Source organism: Zalophus californianus, chromosome 6 (genome assembly GCF_009762305.2).
Source record: "Zalophus californianus isolate mZalCal1 chromosome 6, mZalCal1.pri.v2, whole genome shotgun sequence".
NCBI lineage: Eukaryota > Metazoa > Chordata > Mammalia > Carnivora > Otariidae > Zalophus > Zalophus californianus.
In genome coordinates, this window is record NC_045600.1 from 76,589,365 (window position 1) to 76,608,555 (window position 19,191).

General features: G+C 41.8%; 1 protein-coding gene across 5 annotated transcripts in view; it reads left to right on the forward strand.

Annotated features, from left to right (window-relative positions):
* Positions 1 to 19,191, forward strand: part of FMN1 (formin 1) — a 443,362-nt gene that overhangs the window by 35,121 nt on the left and 389,050 nt on the right. For all 5 annotated transcript variants that reach the window (XR_003515832.2, XR_003515833.2, XR_003515834.2 and 2 more), the window contains one exon: positions 2,202 to 4,187. Coding sequence is in view for 2 of the 5 variants with exons in the window: in XM_027571393.2 (XP_027427194.2) it covers positions 2,333 to 4,187 (1,855 nt within the window). In the remaining 3 variants the exon portion in view is untranslated. The remainder of the gene's footprint in view (positions 1 to 2,201; positions 4,188 to 19,191) is intronic.

Genomic DNA, 19,191 nt, shown 5'->3' on the forward strand with positions numbered 1-19,191 from the left:
GAATGATGTTAGGGCTGGGGCTTACAGACCTATACTAAAAGCATAGTAAGACGTTAGATCACTGAATCTTAATTTTTTTAGCTACAAAATGTGAAGAATTATCTTAATGCACATTCTTTTCAGCCTTGATTAAAGTCTCTTTTCCCTCCATTTATCCCTTAAATATATGTGTTCCCAGGACTCTATTCTACAACCTTTGCTTTTTTTGGTCTGTGTACTCTTCTTGAGTAACCTCATCCAAGTCATATTTAACTAATATGCATTTAACTGCATATTAGACATGTCTGACAATCTTTGTTTTTTAATGGTGTGTGTGGGCCATTTACATTTAATGTAATTATTGATATGTTTAGCTTTAGGTTTACCATTTTATTATTTACTTGTGTTTGTTGCCTCTATTTTTTGGTTTCTCTCTTTCATTTCCCCTTTCTTGTTTTCTTTTGAGTTATTTGAATTTTTTAAAACTCTTCCATTTAATATATCAATTGTATTTTTCATTATATCTCTTTTAGTGTTTGCCCTAGGGATTAAATATGCATGCTTTACTCTTTACCGTGTAGCCAGAATGAAATTTCTGTTATACTTTACCACCGTATGGGTCTCTTTTCCCACCCGTCATGTATATTATATGTACGTACGTTGCAACACCACCAAACAATGTTATTTTGTTTTGTTTTATTTTCAACTGTGAAACATCTTTTAAAGAACTCAAGAGAGGAATAATACTGTGTTTACACAAACATTACCATTTCTGTTGCTTTTTCTTCATTCTTGATGTTACAAGTTTCTTTTTTCATTGTCTCTGAAGAGCTTCCTTTAGCACATCTTTTAGAGCAGGTCTGCTGGCAATTCTCTTTCTTCATCTAAGAATGACTTTATTTCACCATCATTTTTGAAGAATATTTCACTGGATATAAAATTCTGGGTTAACACATCTTTTCTCTTAACACTTTAAAATGGCGTTCTACTTTCCCTTTCTCTGAGAACTCTGAGTCCTCCTGGCACTTGTGGGTTGACCAGCAGATGTATGTATTTTTTTTTAATCTTCATTTTTATCACCTTTTATCTGTCTTCCTCAGAAGTTTCTATTACAAAACTCTTCCTCCTTTCTCTCTTCTGCCACTCAAGATGTACTTTTATGTAGCTTTTTATTATTTAGAACTAGTTATAAAATACCTGAGGAAAATAATTCACCGAAGATATAAATGGTTAGTAAATGGTTATTGCATTACCCTTTCCAAGGGGATTTTCTTTTAGGCATGGAAGTCTTGAAGATTGGGAAATGCTATAATTTAAGAAATGGAGTGTTGTAATATAGAATTTTAAGCTCCATGCTTGGTCTGGGTGAGAGGGGGATGTTAGCCACAAAGACATGCCTAGGATTCCTCAAATCTTAGGAGAGAAACACAGCCACCTTCACTGCTTATGTAACATTTCAGCTGCTTCATTGGTAAAGACGTGGAAAATCCACACAGGGCCAACAGTGGCTTGTAGATATTTACTTTTTCTCTGCCATTCCATTTGGCCTTAAATAGGCAAGAAGTAGGGGAGAAAAAAAAGAAAAAAACCCAAACAACTTTGACTAAGAGTCCTGAATTATTTATTTAAATTTCAAACGTAAAATTTTCCATTTTTAGTTCTTTTGGCAAAATATATTCAGAAAAGTCTCCAAATTTATGGCCTAATACCTTTTCCCAAGACTGCTTTAAGTTAAATAGAAAATTAATCTCAAATCTTAGAAGGTGCTTTTTGAAGAGTAAAAAAGCTCACTCATTTTTGCAAAGTAATATTCCAAACCCAAGTTATTAAAATGGCTATGTTTTCTAAGGATCACAAAGTCTCCTTTCTTTGGGATTTCTGAGAGATGTATTAGCTGTGTTTAATAGAAAAACATAAACTGAAGCTTAGAGAAGTTGAAAGACCTGCTCTGGGTTATATGGTGAGTTCCCTTGTGGGGGAAAAGGAGCTTTGTCTTGGGGCTAAAATAGAGTACTCTGCCATCTCTCAGCTGTAGAAAATCTCTGGTCTGGTGGGGGGATGGGACTGGGGAAGTGGTTGCAATCAGCCTCTGGTTGGTGTGAGTTGAGTTGGGTGAGATCAGCCAGAGAGAAAGGATAAGTCATTGCTATGATTTCATTTATGTTTGTGTGTGATTTATGTACTGTTAGACAAGCTGCTTTCTTCCCCTCTTCTTTTACCAGGCGGTCTTGTTGCTAGAGATGACTGTCAGCTGCTTTCCCTGCCTAGCCACCATCACATGCCCCACCACCGGAGCCTGGGAAGCCTGACCACAGACCAGCATCTCCAAGGCATGAATAATTAGGTAGGCATAATGGAAGGCACTCACTGCACCCTCCAACTGCGTAAGCCCATTACTGAAGTCTGCTATATCAGCTTCTATCTTCCAAGGGGGGAAGTCAGAGGATTTTCATACAAGGGCACTGTAACTCTAGACAGATCCAATAAAGGGTTTCATAACTGCTACCAAGTCAGGGAGGGGTCAGACGTCATCAACCTCAGCCTGCAGCGAAATGAACATCCAGGCGACATATTTTTCAAGCAAACTCCCACAAAAGACATTTTAACTGAGCTGTACAAACTCACAGCAGAGAGGGAGAGACTTCTGGCCAATCTGCTGAGCTCAGACCACATCCTGGGGATTACGATGGGGAACCAGGAGGGGAAGCTGCCGGAGCTGTCCGTGAGCCTGGCCCTTGAGGACGACTGTTTCCAGAGTGCTGGTGACTGGCCGGGGGAGTCCCCCGTGGGCTGTCTCAATAAGAGGAGCGCCCATGGGAACAGAAAGCCTCGGAGGTTTGGTGGAAGGAGAGGGAGCTTTGAGGTGCTTCCACAGAAGAGGACGAGAAGAAAAAGGCATGGGGGCCAGCAGTCGGCTCCTCAGATGGGGAAGGACCAGATCCGTTCCAGCAAATCTCTTCCTCTTTCTCAAACAAGGCCTAATCTTTGGCTTCCAGAGGAGAGAGGCAGCTCGCTCCCAAGTGGGGCATTTATTTCTTCCCTACAGTGGAGAGAGAGCTGCCCCCCAGAGCTCCCCAGGCCACTGGATACCAGCTGCGGCTTTGGGAGCTTCAGGGGGGCTTTTGAGGACCCTGGGCTTGGAAGAGGGGAGACGCCCCCTCACTGCAGCACCATAGAGCCAGAAGATGATGATGCTGGCATGCCGGAGAGGGGCCCTCACAGGCTGGTGCACCCGCAGACAGGTTTGTCTGGAAGTCATGAGGACTCTGAGAAGCATCCAGAGGCAGAGAGGGGCCAGAGGGAGAAGTCTACTGAGCATACATGCAGGAAAAAGCCTATTTCCAAAGTGGTGGCCAAAGTCCAGGATCTGTCTACTCAGGTGAAAAGAGTAGTTAGAACGCATCCCGAAGGTGAGGAAAGCATTGCCGTTTGCCCGGCGGCCCGAGCTGAGTTTATACCCAGAGCAGACTGGCTCACCCTCCCAGGAGCCGAGGCTGGGACTCATGGGTCCAGGTGGCAGGGCCAGGAGCAGCAAGGGGACGGGTCGTGGCAGCTGTCGGACAGAGAACGCATGCCAGCCAGCGCCGAGGGGGCTGTGAACAAGGTCCTGCTGAAGGTGATAGAGAGTGAGAAGTTAGATGAAGCCACTGAGGGGAAAAGGCTGGGCTTCCCCCCAAGCACACCAGCCCCCCACGCCCTCCCAGAAGCCAGAGGCAAGAGGAAGGCCAGGCTGCCTCTGAGGGATCACAAAACCTCGTTTCTGGCCCACAGCAGAGGCCCTGACCGGTCACAGCCCAGAAGCCATGAGAAGAAGCCGTCCCCCCCAGCACCGGCAGTGCTCAGCATGCTACTGAATAATTCAGCCTCCCAGGCCAGCACACACAAACGGATGGCACCTGTTCCCTCGCCTCTCTCTCCAAGGCTCCCAGGCCCCGAGCAGCATCACAGGGCCCTGCAGCTCCCTTCCCTGCCTGGTGAGTGGGAAGTGGCTCCTGATGACTCTCTTGGCCGAAAGAGCAGTACTTTCTCTGGGTCTCCTTCTGCTGACACCTTGGAGCCACCACCCTCTGCAAAGGTCACGGAGACCAAAGGAACCAGCTCGACTTCCCTTGGAGCAAGCCAAGCTCGGTTGGTGCCTGGGGAACCTTTGGAAAAGAGCCTGGGGCCCGGAAAGACCGCAGCTCGGCCCCAGTACCAGTCACCTCCAGGTAAGTCCCTGTGTAAGATACTTTACATCAGTGCTTGGGCAGCTCACAAATAGTAATCTGCTTGTGCTGTTCAGAGACTGGCTTCTGAACAAAGAACCCCAAATTCCTGGGCCTGTTAGTCAATTCACTCTGTAGCAAGAAAACTGGGAGTGGTATAGGGGTGTGTGGCAATGGTGAGGCTGGTGCTGACTTAAGGGTCAGGGGTGTAGTTGCTTCCAGAAGCAATACTTGGTAAATGTCTTTTAAAAATACTTCACTTGGCATACTCTAAAGCTGCCTCCGTGGTTGCTTAACTCAGGATTCTCAAAGGAAACAGGAATGAGCAGAAAGAAGTAGCAACTTGTCTCTGCCTTTGATGCTAACACTGGGTAATTGGCCCCTTGACCTAAATTCTGCTGTTCATGCTGCTGGAGTAGCTCGGGTTCGTTGGGGTTCTCTAAGCAGAAGAGCAAAAGCCCCATGTGTCTTTGCTCATCTGTCTGTTGTAAGAGGTTTTTCATTTTTGTTTTTTTAATAATCACTTTTATAAGCATCATTACTTTATGGCAAGAACTTTCTTTTTTTACTAGAAGAGGGATGAATTCAGTCTCACTTGAAGAAACTTGATTCAGATTTTCTTTCTTTTTTTGGACTCTTTATTTTCCAAATGAGCATGAAGTAATGTTTATTCTGTTTTATTTATGGTCTATTTTACTTTCATGTTTTACTTATGGGTGCTCAAGAGATAATTTGGCTTATATGTTTAATGTGATATAAAATTTTATGTGGAAATAATTTGGGGGTTCTAAAAGTGGATTCAATAGGACCAAAAAAGGCAGTGTATAAAAGGTGCCACTCTGATATTCCTTACATTTTCCAGGCCAATGTGGCCAGGGGCTCAGGGTTTCGTATGCCACTATGCAGGGGACCGATTCTTTTCTGGGGTAACTCCCACAGCATGTGGTCAACGCCTTGTCTAGGGAATGGGTCGTAATATGATATATGGTCTCTTACAGGTTAGACAAAACATCATGCTCAATATCTGAGATAAAAATCTCTACCTAGGAAAGAGTAATTTCAACAGCTTTCTGTTCATTTTGACTCTTGACATTTTTAAAATTTCTCTAAATCATTGATCCAGGCATGGTTCTTTAAAAATGTGGTAAATACTTTTGATCTTATTTTTGCAGTATATTGATCTTAGTTTGAGAAGACTTGCTACTTTCATGATATAACCAATCTGCTTCACCAGGAAAGTCAGAGAATTATAGCTTTTGTGTCATGTATCATAGAACCCTAGTGATGAAAATTCTTTCTCCTCATGGATGTTGGAGCCATTGGAATTCTTGGAAAGGGAGGTCTGTGCAGTTATTAGATGAGAAACTTCTGGAGGCTCAGGAGTGGAATAGCTGCTTCAACTCTAAAGGTTCTTTTTTAGAAACCACACTAACTTCTGGGATTGTGCGTGTCCCTCATCCAGAAATTGGGCATTAAATACATTGAACTTCAGTAAATCTTGGAGCACGGGGGGGGGGGGAGGGTCAAAGGGAGAAGCAGACTCCCCAATGAGCAGGGAGCCCAATGCACAACTCAATCCTGGGACTCCAGGATCATGACCTGAGCTGGAGGCCGTCGCTTAACCAGCTGAGCCACCTAGGCACCCTGCCCTTTTCCTATATAAAAAATATTATAAAAGCTCCATTGTATCTGGGTCAAGGCAGGCACACAGAGGACATTCGATTTCTATGGTGACTGACCATGAGCCCACCGAGTAGTAAGTTCAATGGGTGGTCATGCTCTACCTTGGCCTCTCCACATAATTGCTCAGAACCATTCCCCTTCCTTTGGCCCCAGCCCTGCATAGCACTTTCAGGAGCCAGTCCTTAGAATCATGACAGTGTGCTTCTAACCTTATAAAAGAAGGAACTGGAAAGGAGGAGAAAAGGAGTGGGAGAGACTTTTTCTTCTGGTGTGGGTGACTTCTCTTTTGCAGGTACCTTCCTCCAGAACATCCAGACATTGTCTCTTTTCACTGTCCCTCTGAAAACATGAAGGGAGGGAGTTCAGAGAGTGGGTCTTGATTTTTATATCCTGTGTTCCTGTGTTCTTTTTCCCCTTCCTCCCCTTTTCTGTGGTCATGAGATCTCTTCATATTCCAGATCCTTCAGTGACTTCCTGCCACTGGTGGGTCCATATGTATGGGAGAATTTTCGTGCTTCCAGCTGCCTGTCTTTCACTTCATTTCCCTTCTCATCCCTTCCTGGCAGAGGCCCCAGAGAGTCCCCAGCAGCCCTGATGGTGGGTGGAGGGGGTAGAGGGGCATAATGCATTGACTATCACTGCACAGTGGCCCTTTATCTGGATCCAACTCCCACCTGTCTCCCATGTTAGCTATCAGCCAGGTTGGGTTTATGGTCTATGGACATTTATTTCCTGTGGAAATAACATCGAGGTATTTTATTGAAGTGATCTGATTAAGATTATTGAAAGCTCTCATTAACTGCTCAAGTAAGAGATTAAGTCTGGCAAAAGTAATCAGATCTGTTTCCAGTTGGAAGACTCTTTAGTGTTATGGGTGTGTAGTAATTCCCAGGAAAGAGTGAAATCCGCTTCTCCTTCTCACAGGACCAAGAGTTAAAGCCAGTATTACCAAAATCCACACAGGAAATAGCATAAAGGCATCATAGAGACTATTGGTCCACCTCCTATTGGCTTTGAAGTTTTCTTAACCCTTCATTCCAAGGGCTACACAAAGGAATTTCTTGTCTGGTGGTGATATGATCAAACAGAGAATATACTAAACAGTGAATGGTGGACAGATTTGTCTTCTCATGCCCATGCCCACCCCCCCAGCACACACCGCCTTCTCCCCCCTCTCCCTTTGGAATTGGTTTTGTACTATTTTATTTGGGGATGGAAACTACTGTAGAATGTTCCCAAGCCTTTGTGGAATGTGGTATTTTCTCAGACCAAGGGACTCTGGTGGTGCAAACCTGCACAGCGATGTCCTGGGAGCTGAGATTCTTTCCTGTTTTGATGGCTTTCTTTTTACCTTTGATCTGAAATAGACCCTTTTAATGCCAGAAGAATCACATGGAATCTGGCTCACCACACTTAGGAAAATGCCCAGTGTTTCTGTGTGCTCCTCAGCAATCTCATGATCTTTGTCCTCTGATTGAAGTCACTGAGGCGGTGGTGGAAGCAGATGCCCCAGGCATAGTTCTTGATATTATGAGTCACTTGATCAATTGGAAGGGCCATCAGAAGATGTAGTTCATGTCAACCGATTAAGAGTTGAGATGCACACTTGGAATCGGTTTTTTAATATCTAATGCGACTGTCAAAACTTTCATTCCTCTGAGCATATATTACAGGGAGTGGATAGAAATTCTTCCTACAATAATACTGAGGTTTGATACAAGTCCAGTAAAAATTTAAAGGAACTTCATAACATTAATGGACATATGCAACCATTTAAGATTACTACAGAAAGTATATAGTACATAGAAAGTTCTCTGTAGGGGTGCCTGGGTGGCTCAGTTGTTAAGCGTCTGCCTTCGGCTCAGGTCATGATCCCAGGGTCCTGGAATAGAGCCCCCATCGGGCTCCCTGCTCAATGGGAAGCCTTCTTCTCCCTCTCCCATTCCCCCTGCTTGTGTTCCCTCTCTTGCTGTGTCTCTCTCTGTCAAATAAATAAATAAAATCTTTAAAAAAAAAAGAAAATTCTCTGTAATTCCTGTTAAGAGAGAAAATAAGATTCAACAATCGCATAAACCATATCATACCCGTATAAAACAAATGTAAGAATTAAATTAAGAAATACATTGCCAAATACATTGCCATACACTTTTAAGAAAGTAAGCGGGTGGCGATTGAAACTATATGTAACTTTGACCTAGCAACCCTACTTTTTGGAATTCAGTTTACAAAAATAGATGCACTAGTAAACATATATGCATAAGGGTGTTTACTGTAGCATTGTTTGTAGTGGTGAAAATAGCTGAAAAAATTCAGACGTCCATCAGTAGAGAAATGGTTAAATAAATTATAGTACATTTCTACTGTATAATACTATGAGGCCATTCAAAGTATTGAACTAGATCTGTACCTAGCAAGTGGCAAGGTGATGGGTAGCATGCTTGCAGTTTTTGCAAGACAGGTATCACCCCTCTTCATATATGAGTATATGTATGTTTGGTATGGGCTTGAATATCATGGAGACAGGTGTAGAAAAAGACTGACCAGCCAGCCTGTTCACATTCTTTATCTGCGGGCAAAGCAGGGTAAAGGTGGGGAATGAGGTGAAGGGGAAGAATCCAGAAGCATTGGGGAAGAGCATTAACTTCTTCTCTTTGTATATTTTTATAATATGTCACTGGTTGCAGTAAATGTGTCACTTTTATGATTTTTAAGAGGGATTTAGAACTACTTTTTTTAATGGTTATCCCTTATTTATTGAAGCATAGTTGACATAAATGTTGTATTAGTTTCGGGTGTATAACATAGTGATTTCACAATTCTAGACATTATGTACTGCTCACCACGATAAGTAAGTTACCGTCCACTGCCCTACAACATTACTATAGTATTATTGACCGTATCCCCTATGCTATACTTTTTATCCCCATGCTTATTTATGTTATCACTGGAAGTTTGTGTCTCTTAATCCCCTTCACCTATTTCATCCATATCCCCACCTCCTTTTAATGAGTGATTTAATGACTTTTTAAGTAAAAAAACACATGCACCTAGAGCGGTTAGTGTGTGTGGTGGGATTACAGTTAAACTGCACTTTCCTGCGTTTTCCCCATGTCCTTTAATGGGGTGAGAAGCTCGGCTCTGAGACTGTACTGTTAGGCAGGGAAATGCAGTTTGCTAGAGAGCTGGGAAAGCAGAGCCCACAGAGAACTAGTCAGGCAGGGAGGATTGGGTGAGGATAGAGCATTAACCAGAAACCAAGAGAAGAAGGAGCTTTATAAAGGCTCCTGGTAGACAAGGTCCTGACAGAGAATAGACACCCCTCAGCCTGAAGGAACAGGGGAAGCAGTGGTTACTGCTTCCTAGACAGGGGAGCTTCACGGAGAGGGCAACATGGCAGAGTGGTGGCCTGTGGCCGAGCTTGTGGGACTGAAGATCCTGGCCTCTCTCTCCTTTGATCTTCTGCCTGGAAACCTCTAACTGAACCAACCACGGGGCAGAGTATAAGGGAGCCGGCAGATGCAGTCTTCACGGTCGGCCTTCCAGGGCCAAGGGCAGGGTGGAGAATGGTGGAGAGTAGATCTGGAGGGGCAAATGGAAGACAAGATGAAGCAGATAGGGAAGACCAAGAAATCTAGGAAGACAGAGTGGTATGTTAAATGAGCAACAAGGCAAAGAAGAATGTATGGTGGCGGTTTTGCTACAGAACAGTGGTTGTCTTGATAATAAATGATAATTGCACCATTTCATTTCTTTGTCATGTGACCTTTATGCCTTTAAATTTAAGTGGATTGTCTCTTATTGTTAAAAGTTCAAAAACAGAGGAAGTAAAAGAATTGGAAGATCTTGCGATACAGTTTTCATTCCATGGATTTAGAAAAAATTAGCTGGTTTTTAAAAACAAAGCTCTTCTATTTAACCATGATTGCTATCACATTGTGTTCAGTTGCTTTTTGTGAAAAACACAAAAAGAATTTAAAAATATCTTTCTCAATCACTGCAAAATAAGAATAGCTAATTAGCATATGAAATATGAAATAGATTTTCTACCAGTGAACAATTTGTATTTTGAAGTCAGTTTCTATGTAGAATAAATGATGGGTGTTTCTCGCATTCAAATTCTGTTTTTCAAAAGATAATACATTTCAAAAGCCAAGATCATGACCAAAATCTGATGTTTTCAAATCCGGAGCCAGCTCTATGTATGTGAATTTTTTCCCAGATCAATATCCAATTATGCTTTGAGGATCACACTTTCAACTGAATTGTTTTTCACTTGTTTCTTTTCTATTCTTGGGTTCAGAGCCCAAGATTTAAAGTGAGGGTGGCAATTTGCAATCCCAGGTTACACATATCAGGCTAAAGTAATTCTAAAGATACATAGAAATAACAGAATTAACCTGTGATTGCAAGTCATAGCTGCTGAAAAATCTCAAAGAGAAAACAATTTTTTAAATAAATAGATACATATTTTTTCACCTTCTGCCTCATAGCATTATTGGTTGGGGCATAAAAAATAAGCTTTTAATGTGGTCATTCTATCATTTTATCAAATTGATAAAGCAAAGTACTGATTTTGAAGGCATATGTTTTGTTTTATTCCTCATGGACTCATCTGGGAGAGGTTGCTTTTTGAAAACAGTAGATATCCCCTGGGCCTACTTTCTTCCTCTTGATAGCTCTCATCAGGGAAATGTTTGCTACTGCCTTATTGCTTATGCTACTTTTTATTTTATTTTACCTACTTTCTGATCACTTACAAGGACCATAACTTCTGTTAGATAGTTCTTAAACACAAATCAACCCATATTACTTAGTAAATTTGGGGGGCCTCCGGCCTGTGATATTAGGCCATACCATCCCCCTAGAGTTTCTCTGTGTGTCCACATAGCTCAGCCCCCTGCCAGGGCATGTTATAGAGTTTCTGGACTCTTAACAGGAGGCCCTAAGAGTTTTTTCCACAGTCATGGATTGTTCCAGTACATTGAACCAGATGCTTTCTAGATGGCCCAGAGCCTTATAGGAAAGACCTTGAAACTAAGTTAGAATTGGGATTCAAGGGGCACCTGGGTGGCTCAGTCGGTTAATTGTCTGCCTTTGCCTCAGGTCATGATCCCAGGATCCTGGGATCAAGTCCCATGTTGAGCTCCTTGCTTGGTGGGAACACTGCTTCTCCCTCTGCCTGCCACTCCCCCTGTTTGTGTGCACGTGCTGTCTCTCTCTCTCTGACAAATAAATAAATAAATCTTAAAAAAAAAATAGAATTGGGTTTCAGATGTGTATAGGGTGTAGAGGGACTGTGGGGTCCTTAAAGGATGTTGAACAATAGGGAAGAATGATGGACAGTGGAAGGAGAAGTATCATGAGGGAGTAAGTCTGGGCCAAAAGTCTGTGCACAGATGTTTCCTCATCTTCCTATGAGTGCCCCTGGACACTAGGGGGAGGGGGCTCTGGCATGAAGGAAAGGAAAAACTTTGTCATCAGAAGCCCGAGAGTCTTACAGTATAGAGGAGCTGTTCAAGAGAGGCAGGAAATTTCCTTCCTTCCTTCCTTCCTTCCTATCTTCCTTCCTTCCTTCCTTCCTTCCTTTTAGATTTTATTTATTTATTTGACAGTGAGAGAGGGAACACAAGTAGGGGGAGTGGGAGAGGGAGAAGCAGGCTTCCCACTGAACAGGGAGCCTGATGCGGGGCTCAATCCCAGAACCCTGGGATCATGACCTGAGCCAAAGGCAGACACTGAACGACTGAGCCACCCAGGCACCCCTCTTTCTTTCTTTTTTTAAATTTAAATTCAATTAGCCAACATATAGTACATCATTAGTTTCAGATGTAGAGTTCAATAATTCATCAGTTGTCTATAACACCCACTGCTCATCATATTACGTGCCCTCCTTAATGCCCATCACCCAGTTACCGCATCCCCTCCCCACCTCCCCTCCAGCAACCCTCAGTTTGTTTCCTAGAGTTAAGAGTCTCTCATGGTTTATCTCCCTCTCTGATTTCTTCCCAGTTTTTCCTCCCTTCCCCTACGATCCTCTCTGTTGTTTCTTGTGTTCCACATATGAGTGAAACTGTATAATAATTGTCTTTCTCTGCTTGACTTTGTTTCACTCAGCATAACACCCTCCAGTTCCATCCATGTCGATGCTAATGGTAAGATTTCATTCTTTCTGATGACTGAGTAGTATTCCATTACATATATGAACCACATCTTCGTTATCCATTCATCTGTTGATGGACATCTCAGCTCCTTCCACAGTTTGGCCATTGTGGACGTTGCTGCTATGAACATTGGGGTGCATGTGGAGAGGCAGGAACTTCCTTAGCGAGCCAGCTTCAGTAGTCTAGAACAGAGGTTGTTAGGAACCCAAGGGCACAGAGTGATAGAGCAACAGAGCAGAGGGTGTCAATAGCAGCCAGGCCCCTGAGCACGGAAACCTTGTGGGACCCTGGGAGAACAGAGCTGGGGAGGAGGAACCTGAGAAAAAACGGGACTTCATGCTGAGCAAGTGAGTGGGAGGCTTTAGAACTTGAGATTCAGATTTTTGTGATTCATGTAACACAATTTTATCCAGGAAAAGGCAGTAAGTTGGATCATCCAGGTGTCATATTTTTCCTAAAATGTTATAATACAGATTTTTTGCTTGTTCGTTTCAAATCCAAGTTAAAGTTTTGAGGTTGAATTTTGCACTTGGTGGGAGGACCCAAAAATACTGTTGTAGTTGATTAAAGCTGTTGGTTTCCAGGTTAGCCCTGAGGAATTGCGGAGGGAGTAAATAACATGTGCAGCTTGAGCGTAAGCGTGGGCTCCCTAGGATTCAGACATAGGTCTAGGCCTGTCTGGATAATTAGATGGTTAGAGCTGTCAAGAGCCTTTTGCTTGAGAGCTCCAAGGATGGTCACAGGGTGGGGCTCATCCGAAGGAAAGCAGGATTTGAGGCTCATGAGAGGGGCGAGGGGGAGGGACAACACTGACACTAGCTATCTCTATCTCTCCTCCTCCAGATTCTCTGCTGACCTCACCCCCTGGACTCACACCTGGGTCATAGGGAGAGGGAACTGCACCAAATAAGCCATGTGAAAATTTAAAGAGAAATTTTACCAAAATGTTCTTAAGATGGGGCACCTGGGTGGCTCAGTTGTTAAGCGTCTGCCTTCGGCTCAGGTCATGATCTAAGGGTCCTGGGATCGAGCCCTACATCGCATCGGGAAGCCTGCTTCTCCCTCTCCCACTCCCCCTGCTTGTGTTCCCTCTCTCGCTGTGTGTGTCTCTCTCTGTCAAATAAATAAATAAAATTTAAATAAAATAAAATAAAATGTTCTTAAGATATTGAAGGCATGGTCCGCGTTAATAGAGTGTAACAAACATGTGGACGAAGAGTCCCAACTCCAGGTGCTGTTGGAGCATGGCGAGACAGGGAGCATGGTGGAATGAACCAGATTTTAGCTCGTCCTTAGGTACAGAGAAGTGGGGGACATCAGCAGAAGTGCCTTGGCCAGCACCTCTGGCACATTAGCTGCAGCAGCCCTGGTGACAATTCTAACCGTGTCAAGAGGCACCTGAAGCAGCCAGACAAGAGGGGACAGCAGGGATGATGGGGAGGACTGCATCCGTGAGCACATGTGATTCCTAGAATGATTAGGAGAAATTGTGGGGTGGGGGACAGGAGCACCAAAATTGGTAGAGCCAGAGAAATCCTGATTTTGCACCCTGTTGTTACTCCCCTGACTGCATTTACTGGAAGGAATAGTATCAAACCATAGGGTTCTTTTGAGAATCAAATGAAAGGATGTCGATGAAAATACTTCATAAAACATTAGAAAATACCAGCTTATTACAATTATACATCATTGTTGGCTCAAAGGGTCAGAAATTATTTTATTTTATTTTTTTTAAGATTTTATTTATTTGAGAGAGAGAGAGAGAGAGATAGCAAGAGAGAGCACAACAAGCAGGGGTAGGGGAAGAGGGAGAGGGGGAAGCAGTCTTCCCGCTGAGTAGGGAGCCCCATGTGGGCCTTGATCCCACGACGCTGGGATCATGACCTGAGCTGAAGGCAGATGCCCAGTGACTGAGCCACCCAGGTGCTCCAGCAGAAATGATTTTAATAATCTACTCTTTTTGGTGTTTTCCAGTGATCAAGTGAGGCTACAAATAATAATCACAGCTAGTTATCCTATGTAGATTTCTTGATTTGCTCTTAATCAAAGCTTCTACATTTGCTTGTTTTTTCAGTTGCTTCTGTTTTTTTCAGTCACTTCTGTTTTTTAAGTCCCTTACATCTTTTTTTTTAAAGATTTTATTTATTTGACAGAGAGAGAAGACAAGCAGGGGGAGTGGGAGAGGGAGAAGCAGGCTTTCTGCCTAGCAGGGAGCCTGATGCAGGGTTCAGTCCCAGGACCCTGGGATCATCACCTGAGCTGAAGGAAGACGCCTAACGACTGAGCCACCCAGGCGCCCCTAAGTAACTTACATCTTTAATGGTCTATTATTGTTTTTTTTGGATTAATTTTGGATTTTCCACCTCATCTTTTGAAAACTTGAAGGTGTCACTGGATCATATATGATACCTCTGATGCACTCTCCATGGAGTGTAGCTTACTACTGGTTCACCCGGTAGTTTTAAAATTTAATCTGGGGAATTTCAATTTTACATTAATTAACAAAGAAATCGGAATTGCATTTCTAATACTAATGGCACTCCAATATGAAATCATAAACTAAAGAATGTTATAGCAAAAGAAAAGAAAAACAAAGGTCCCCTTTCTTCTTACCACTTATTTCTGAACCACCTAACATCCTATCTTCCCTTCACAAAGCTTTTTTAGTTTCTACAACTAGTAGTTATCTTGTCTTATTCTGATTTCCATATCATGTTTTTGTCCTTTTTGGATCTCTATTATTTGTATCTTCTTATGTTAGTATGTATTGTAATAATAATTTTAATTATTAAAATTTTAATACCCTTGTATTTTAATATATTTTATTCTATTTACATTTTAATAATATTCCCTCATTGTTTTGTATGTCAGTCTTGAGTCCTCATGAAGCCTTTAGATGTAGAGCCCTATCTTATACTTTGGATGGATGATTTGCACTTTCTTGAACAGTATGTCACAAAATAGTCAATATATAATGGCCTAATTAAATTTTTGTGGTTGTTGACTTTAATTAAAAACAGCCCTCCAATTTACAGGTGATGGGGCAGTAACTGTGAGTGACCAATTGGCCTAGGAGTAGTTAAACAGAATATTCCTTCAAATGGTGTGCCATACAGCAGAGTGAAGTGGGTTTGTTCCAGCCGAGCTCTCGGTGTCTCATCATCTTCATTTGGAACCTGTTTCTGCTTGTGATAGAACACATCAGAATTGAATCAGATGTGTCCTTATTTTTATTTAAAAAAAAAAAGAAAAGAAAAGAAAGGCCTCCCCAAAGACAGGAATGGTGTCACATTCATCATTACTTACCTGGAATGAGGTTCAGTAACTGACACATGGCATGTATTCAGTGAATGTTTTTGTTGATGAATGAATGAAGGAGTGAGTGAATGGGTGGGTGAATGATGAGAAAACATGGTTTGCAAACTGGTAGCAGGGGCAAATTTTCCCCATTTGTCTTATGTTAAACAGAATGAAAATGGTTTCATGCCATATTATGTGATTACTATCATATTATTTTGGTAGATGATGCTTTATTTTTTTAAAGATTTTATTTATTTGTTTGACAGAGAGAGACACAGCAAGAGAGGGAACACAAGCAGGCGGAGTGGGAGAGGGAGAAGCAGGCTTCCCATGGAGCAGGGAGCCCGATGCAGGGCTCGATCCCAGGACCCTGGGATCATGACCTGAGCTGAAGGCAGATCCCTAACGACTGAGCCACCCAGGCACCCCATGATGCTTTATTTTTAAAGCAAGCTTTAAGCTATTAATCTCTGCATAGGCTTAGGAATCTGAATGTACCCAGAGGATAGGAATGAAATTAAATGAAATATGGGTCCTCAAAGCCAAGTGTTTTTTTAAACAAAGAAACTGTTCTTTTAATTGGAATAACTTTACAACATGATTGATTTTACCAGAACAGACCTTTTTTAAATCTTAAAATGAGACTCAACTTAATTCTCAAAGCCAGTCACTGAGGGGTAGTCAAGTGATCAAACTTGAAATGGAAATGAGAGGCGGCTTCCCGTTTCTTGTGTTTTGTTGGTCACAGATTAACCATGTTGCGTTATGCGTGGACAAAGCCCAGCCTATTTGCACCAATGTATACTTTATGACCCAACATGCTGGTGAAATAGACAGCTTGGCAGGTGCTTATAACTCTTGTAGGCTGTGATTTAGGGGCTCCTGCATGGCCCATTTGCTCGGTGCCTGATGCCCACCATTGAAATTTGCCTTCTGTGCAAAAGAAAGCACTGTTGCTGGAATAGTTGTGTATAATTCCAGTATAAGCTGAGGCTATGTGATTGATTTCCAAAAGCTACACACAAACTAAGTCATGTTAATTTGCTCATAAAACTTCTGTTATTACCTAGCAGAGCAGGATCCTTAAAGAATGGGCTATGGGACAGGGTTCTAAGAGTGAAAGCAGAAGTCAAGGCCAGGAAAGGAATAGGCAGACTTGGAAAATGGCCTGAGAATTTGAGGCCCCAAACCAGTGCAGCCTTAACTGAAACATGAATGTTTCATGCTATCGTCTTCACCAGGGTCTACCCTCCTTACCTAAGGAGTGGGGATTATTCTAGGCGTGTCCTCCAGGCGACAGGAATCTAGGAGACTTATTTTATTTATTTTATTTTATTTTTTCCCCCATCCATCCTAGGAGACTATTTTAGAATTCTGCCTACCATAGTATCCCTCCATTGTCTAGCATTTTCCATTCCCTTTCTGGTCTTGTCTTCTGCTTCCACTATCAGAACCCTGTCCCTACAACTTTCCCTAATGTAACCTGATCTGAATACACAATAGACTTCTCCATTTCTGGATCATACTATACCGGCTAAGAATGTGTGTGCCGAAGTTGTGACATTTTATTGTCAAATTCCAGTTCTGCTACCTACTAGAAGATTAGCACCCACCTCAATTTCCTTATCAAAAGGGGAGTGATGGTAGTATCCATATAGTAGGTAGTATTTTAACTACTTAGCGGTTTTTGTAAGGAATACGTGATAAAAATGCTTAAAGGGCGTGGCACAATATCTAACACCTACTTCTCCAAAAATATTTAGATATTGTTATTAGTATATCCTTTCTCAATGGTTTTATTCATATATTATTTCTCTACAGGGGATACCCTGATAAATTCCTATGTCCCCTTCAAAATCCATCCTAACCTTGCATGTGCAAAATGTCATCTGTGTAATGTTGGGAAGCTGAGCTTAGGGTATTTAGGGTAACTCTATTTTTTAACTTTTCTGTAAATCTAAAATTATTTCAAAATTAAGCAGTTTTTTAAAAAGTCCTAAGTGTTATCTCCATCATCATAAAGCCTTTTGATTCCCCTCATTGTGGAATGAACACTTCCATTCTACTCTCAGGGAGCTTTACACATGATGTTTATCATATTGCATCATGACTATTTGTTTACATGTCTGTCTAGAATATTAAGTCCATGGATGCAGATACTAAGCTCTATTCATCTTTGTATCTCTAATATATAGTATTACATCTGATATAGTTACAGCATATGTTATGTAAATGCTGGCTCGGTAACTAATTGTTGAATGATTTTTTATTTTTTGTGCACAAAGATTCATCAATGACCAAATGATATGTGATTATAGGAACCAGTGGGAGGGTCAGGGTGGTACAGAACAGCGGTTTTCAAAGTGTGGCCCCTGGACAAGCACCATTATTAGCCACAACTAGAGACTTGCTAAAATGCTGTTTTTCAGGCCCCATCCCCTGGATCTACTGAATCAGAAATTCTGGGGGTAGGGGACGAGCTGTCTGTGCTTAACCTCTTTCATGGAAACCAAGATTGAAAACGCAAACAATTATACGATTGTATAGTATATTCAGAATCTTTTAAGTACAAATATTTTATTAGAGGGAAATGATATAGATGAATTATCCTTAAGAAATAAGTGAATTTCCACTTAGCCATTTTTGTAATGATTTTGAATATTATAGAACTTATCAGATATAGGGAACTATATGCTTGTAAACACGAGAAAGTTTTAAAGTTTTCTTGTTAGTCTTCTGCCAGCCAATTCTTGGGCATTACTTTAATACAGGAAGGTAGAATTCTATTCTTGAATATTTTCCTGTTTGACATTTGTTGCTGTGATCACTTTTTTTTTTTTTTACCATTAATCATAATATTAACCATTCTGGCCTCAATACACACATCTTCAAATTCTGTCAATGCCTGCCAAGCGCCTACTGCTGCCATGTGTTCCAAGAGACTACTTCTCCAAATTGTATTTAAGCATCCATTAAGCTTTCAGGATATAGCTTTTATAACCAGTTTTATGTTCTCAGCAAATATCGGTGGAGTTACAGGGTTCCATCTACTAAGTAATTAAGATATTACAATCACACATCTGCAGCCTTATTCTAAAGAGCAGCGCTACTATTTTGTCATCATTGAAGAGCAAGTATCTTGGAAAATCATATGATAATGTATGACTAATCTCACAAAGAGCCTGAGTCAAGAAAGCATTTGCCTCTTTGCTGCAGAAGTTGTCAAATGTTTGCCTCTGTTATTGGAGAAAGATCACTTTTTAAAAATTTATTTATTTATTTATTTATTCATTTGTTTATATATGAGAGAGAGAGGGCACAGAGGGAGGAGGAGCAGAGGACGAGGGAGAGAGAGAGAGAAACTCAAGTAGACTCCGTGCTCATCATGGAACCCAACACAGGGCTGGATCCCAGGACCCTGAGATCATGACCTGAGCTCAAACCAGGAGTCCAACTGACGGAGAAACTGTAATGGAAAGAGGTGTTAGATGGCAGAATTAGAGCCTGTTAAATTCTTCCTAAGCTAAATGTAAAAAGCTTGAAGTCAAGAGGATACTGAAAACATCCTGCAGTTAGATTAAAATACGTACCTACAAGTAATGGACCCAAGAGATTTCTGTTTCAGCTTTAGTTGACAACATATTGGTTCTGAGCTTGTTGGGTCATGTGGCTGATTCACACGAAAAGCGAGGCTACTTTAGTAATAGATATTTATATCAAGGCAGAAAATGTGTCACTGTACTGCATATAGTCTGACAAATCTGGAGTTTTTGGTGTAGTCATAGGTATGTATTTGAAGAGGCCTCATTGACAAATTACATTACATGCAGGGGACAGGAAGGAGACCTATCTGGAAATTATAT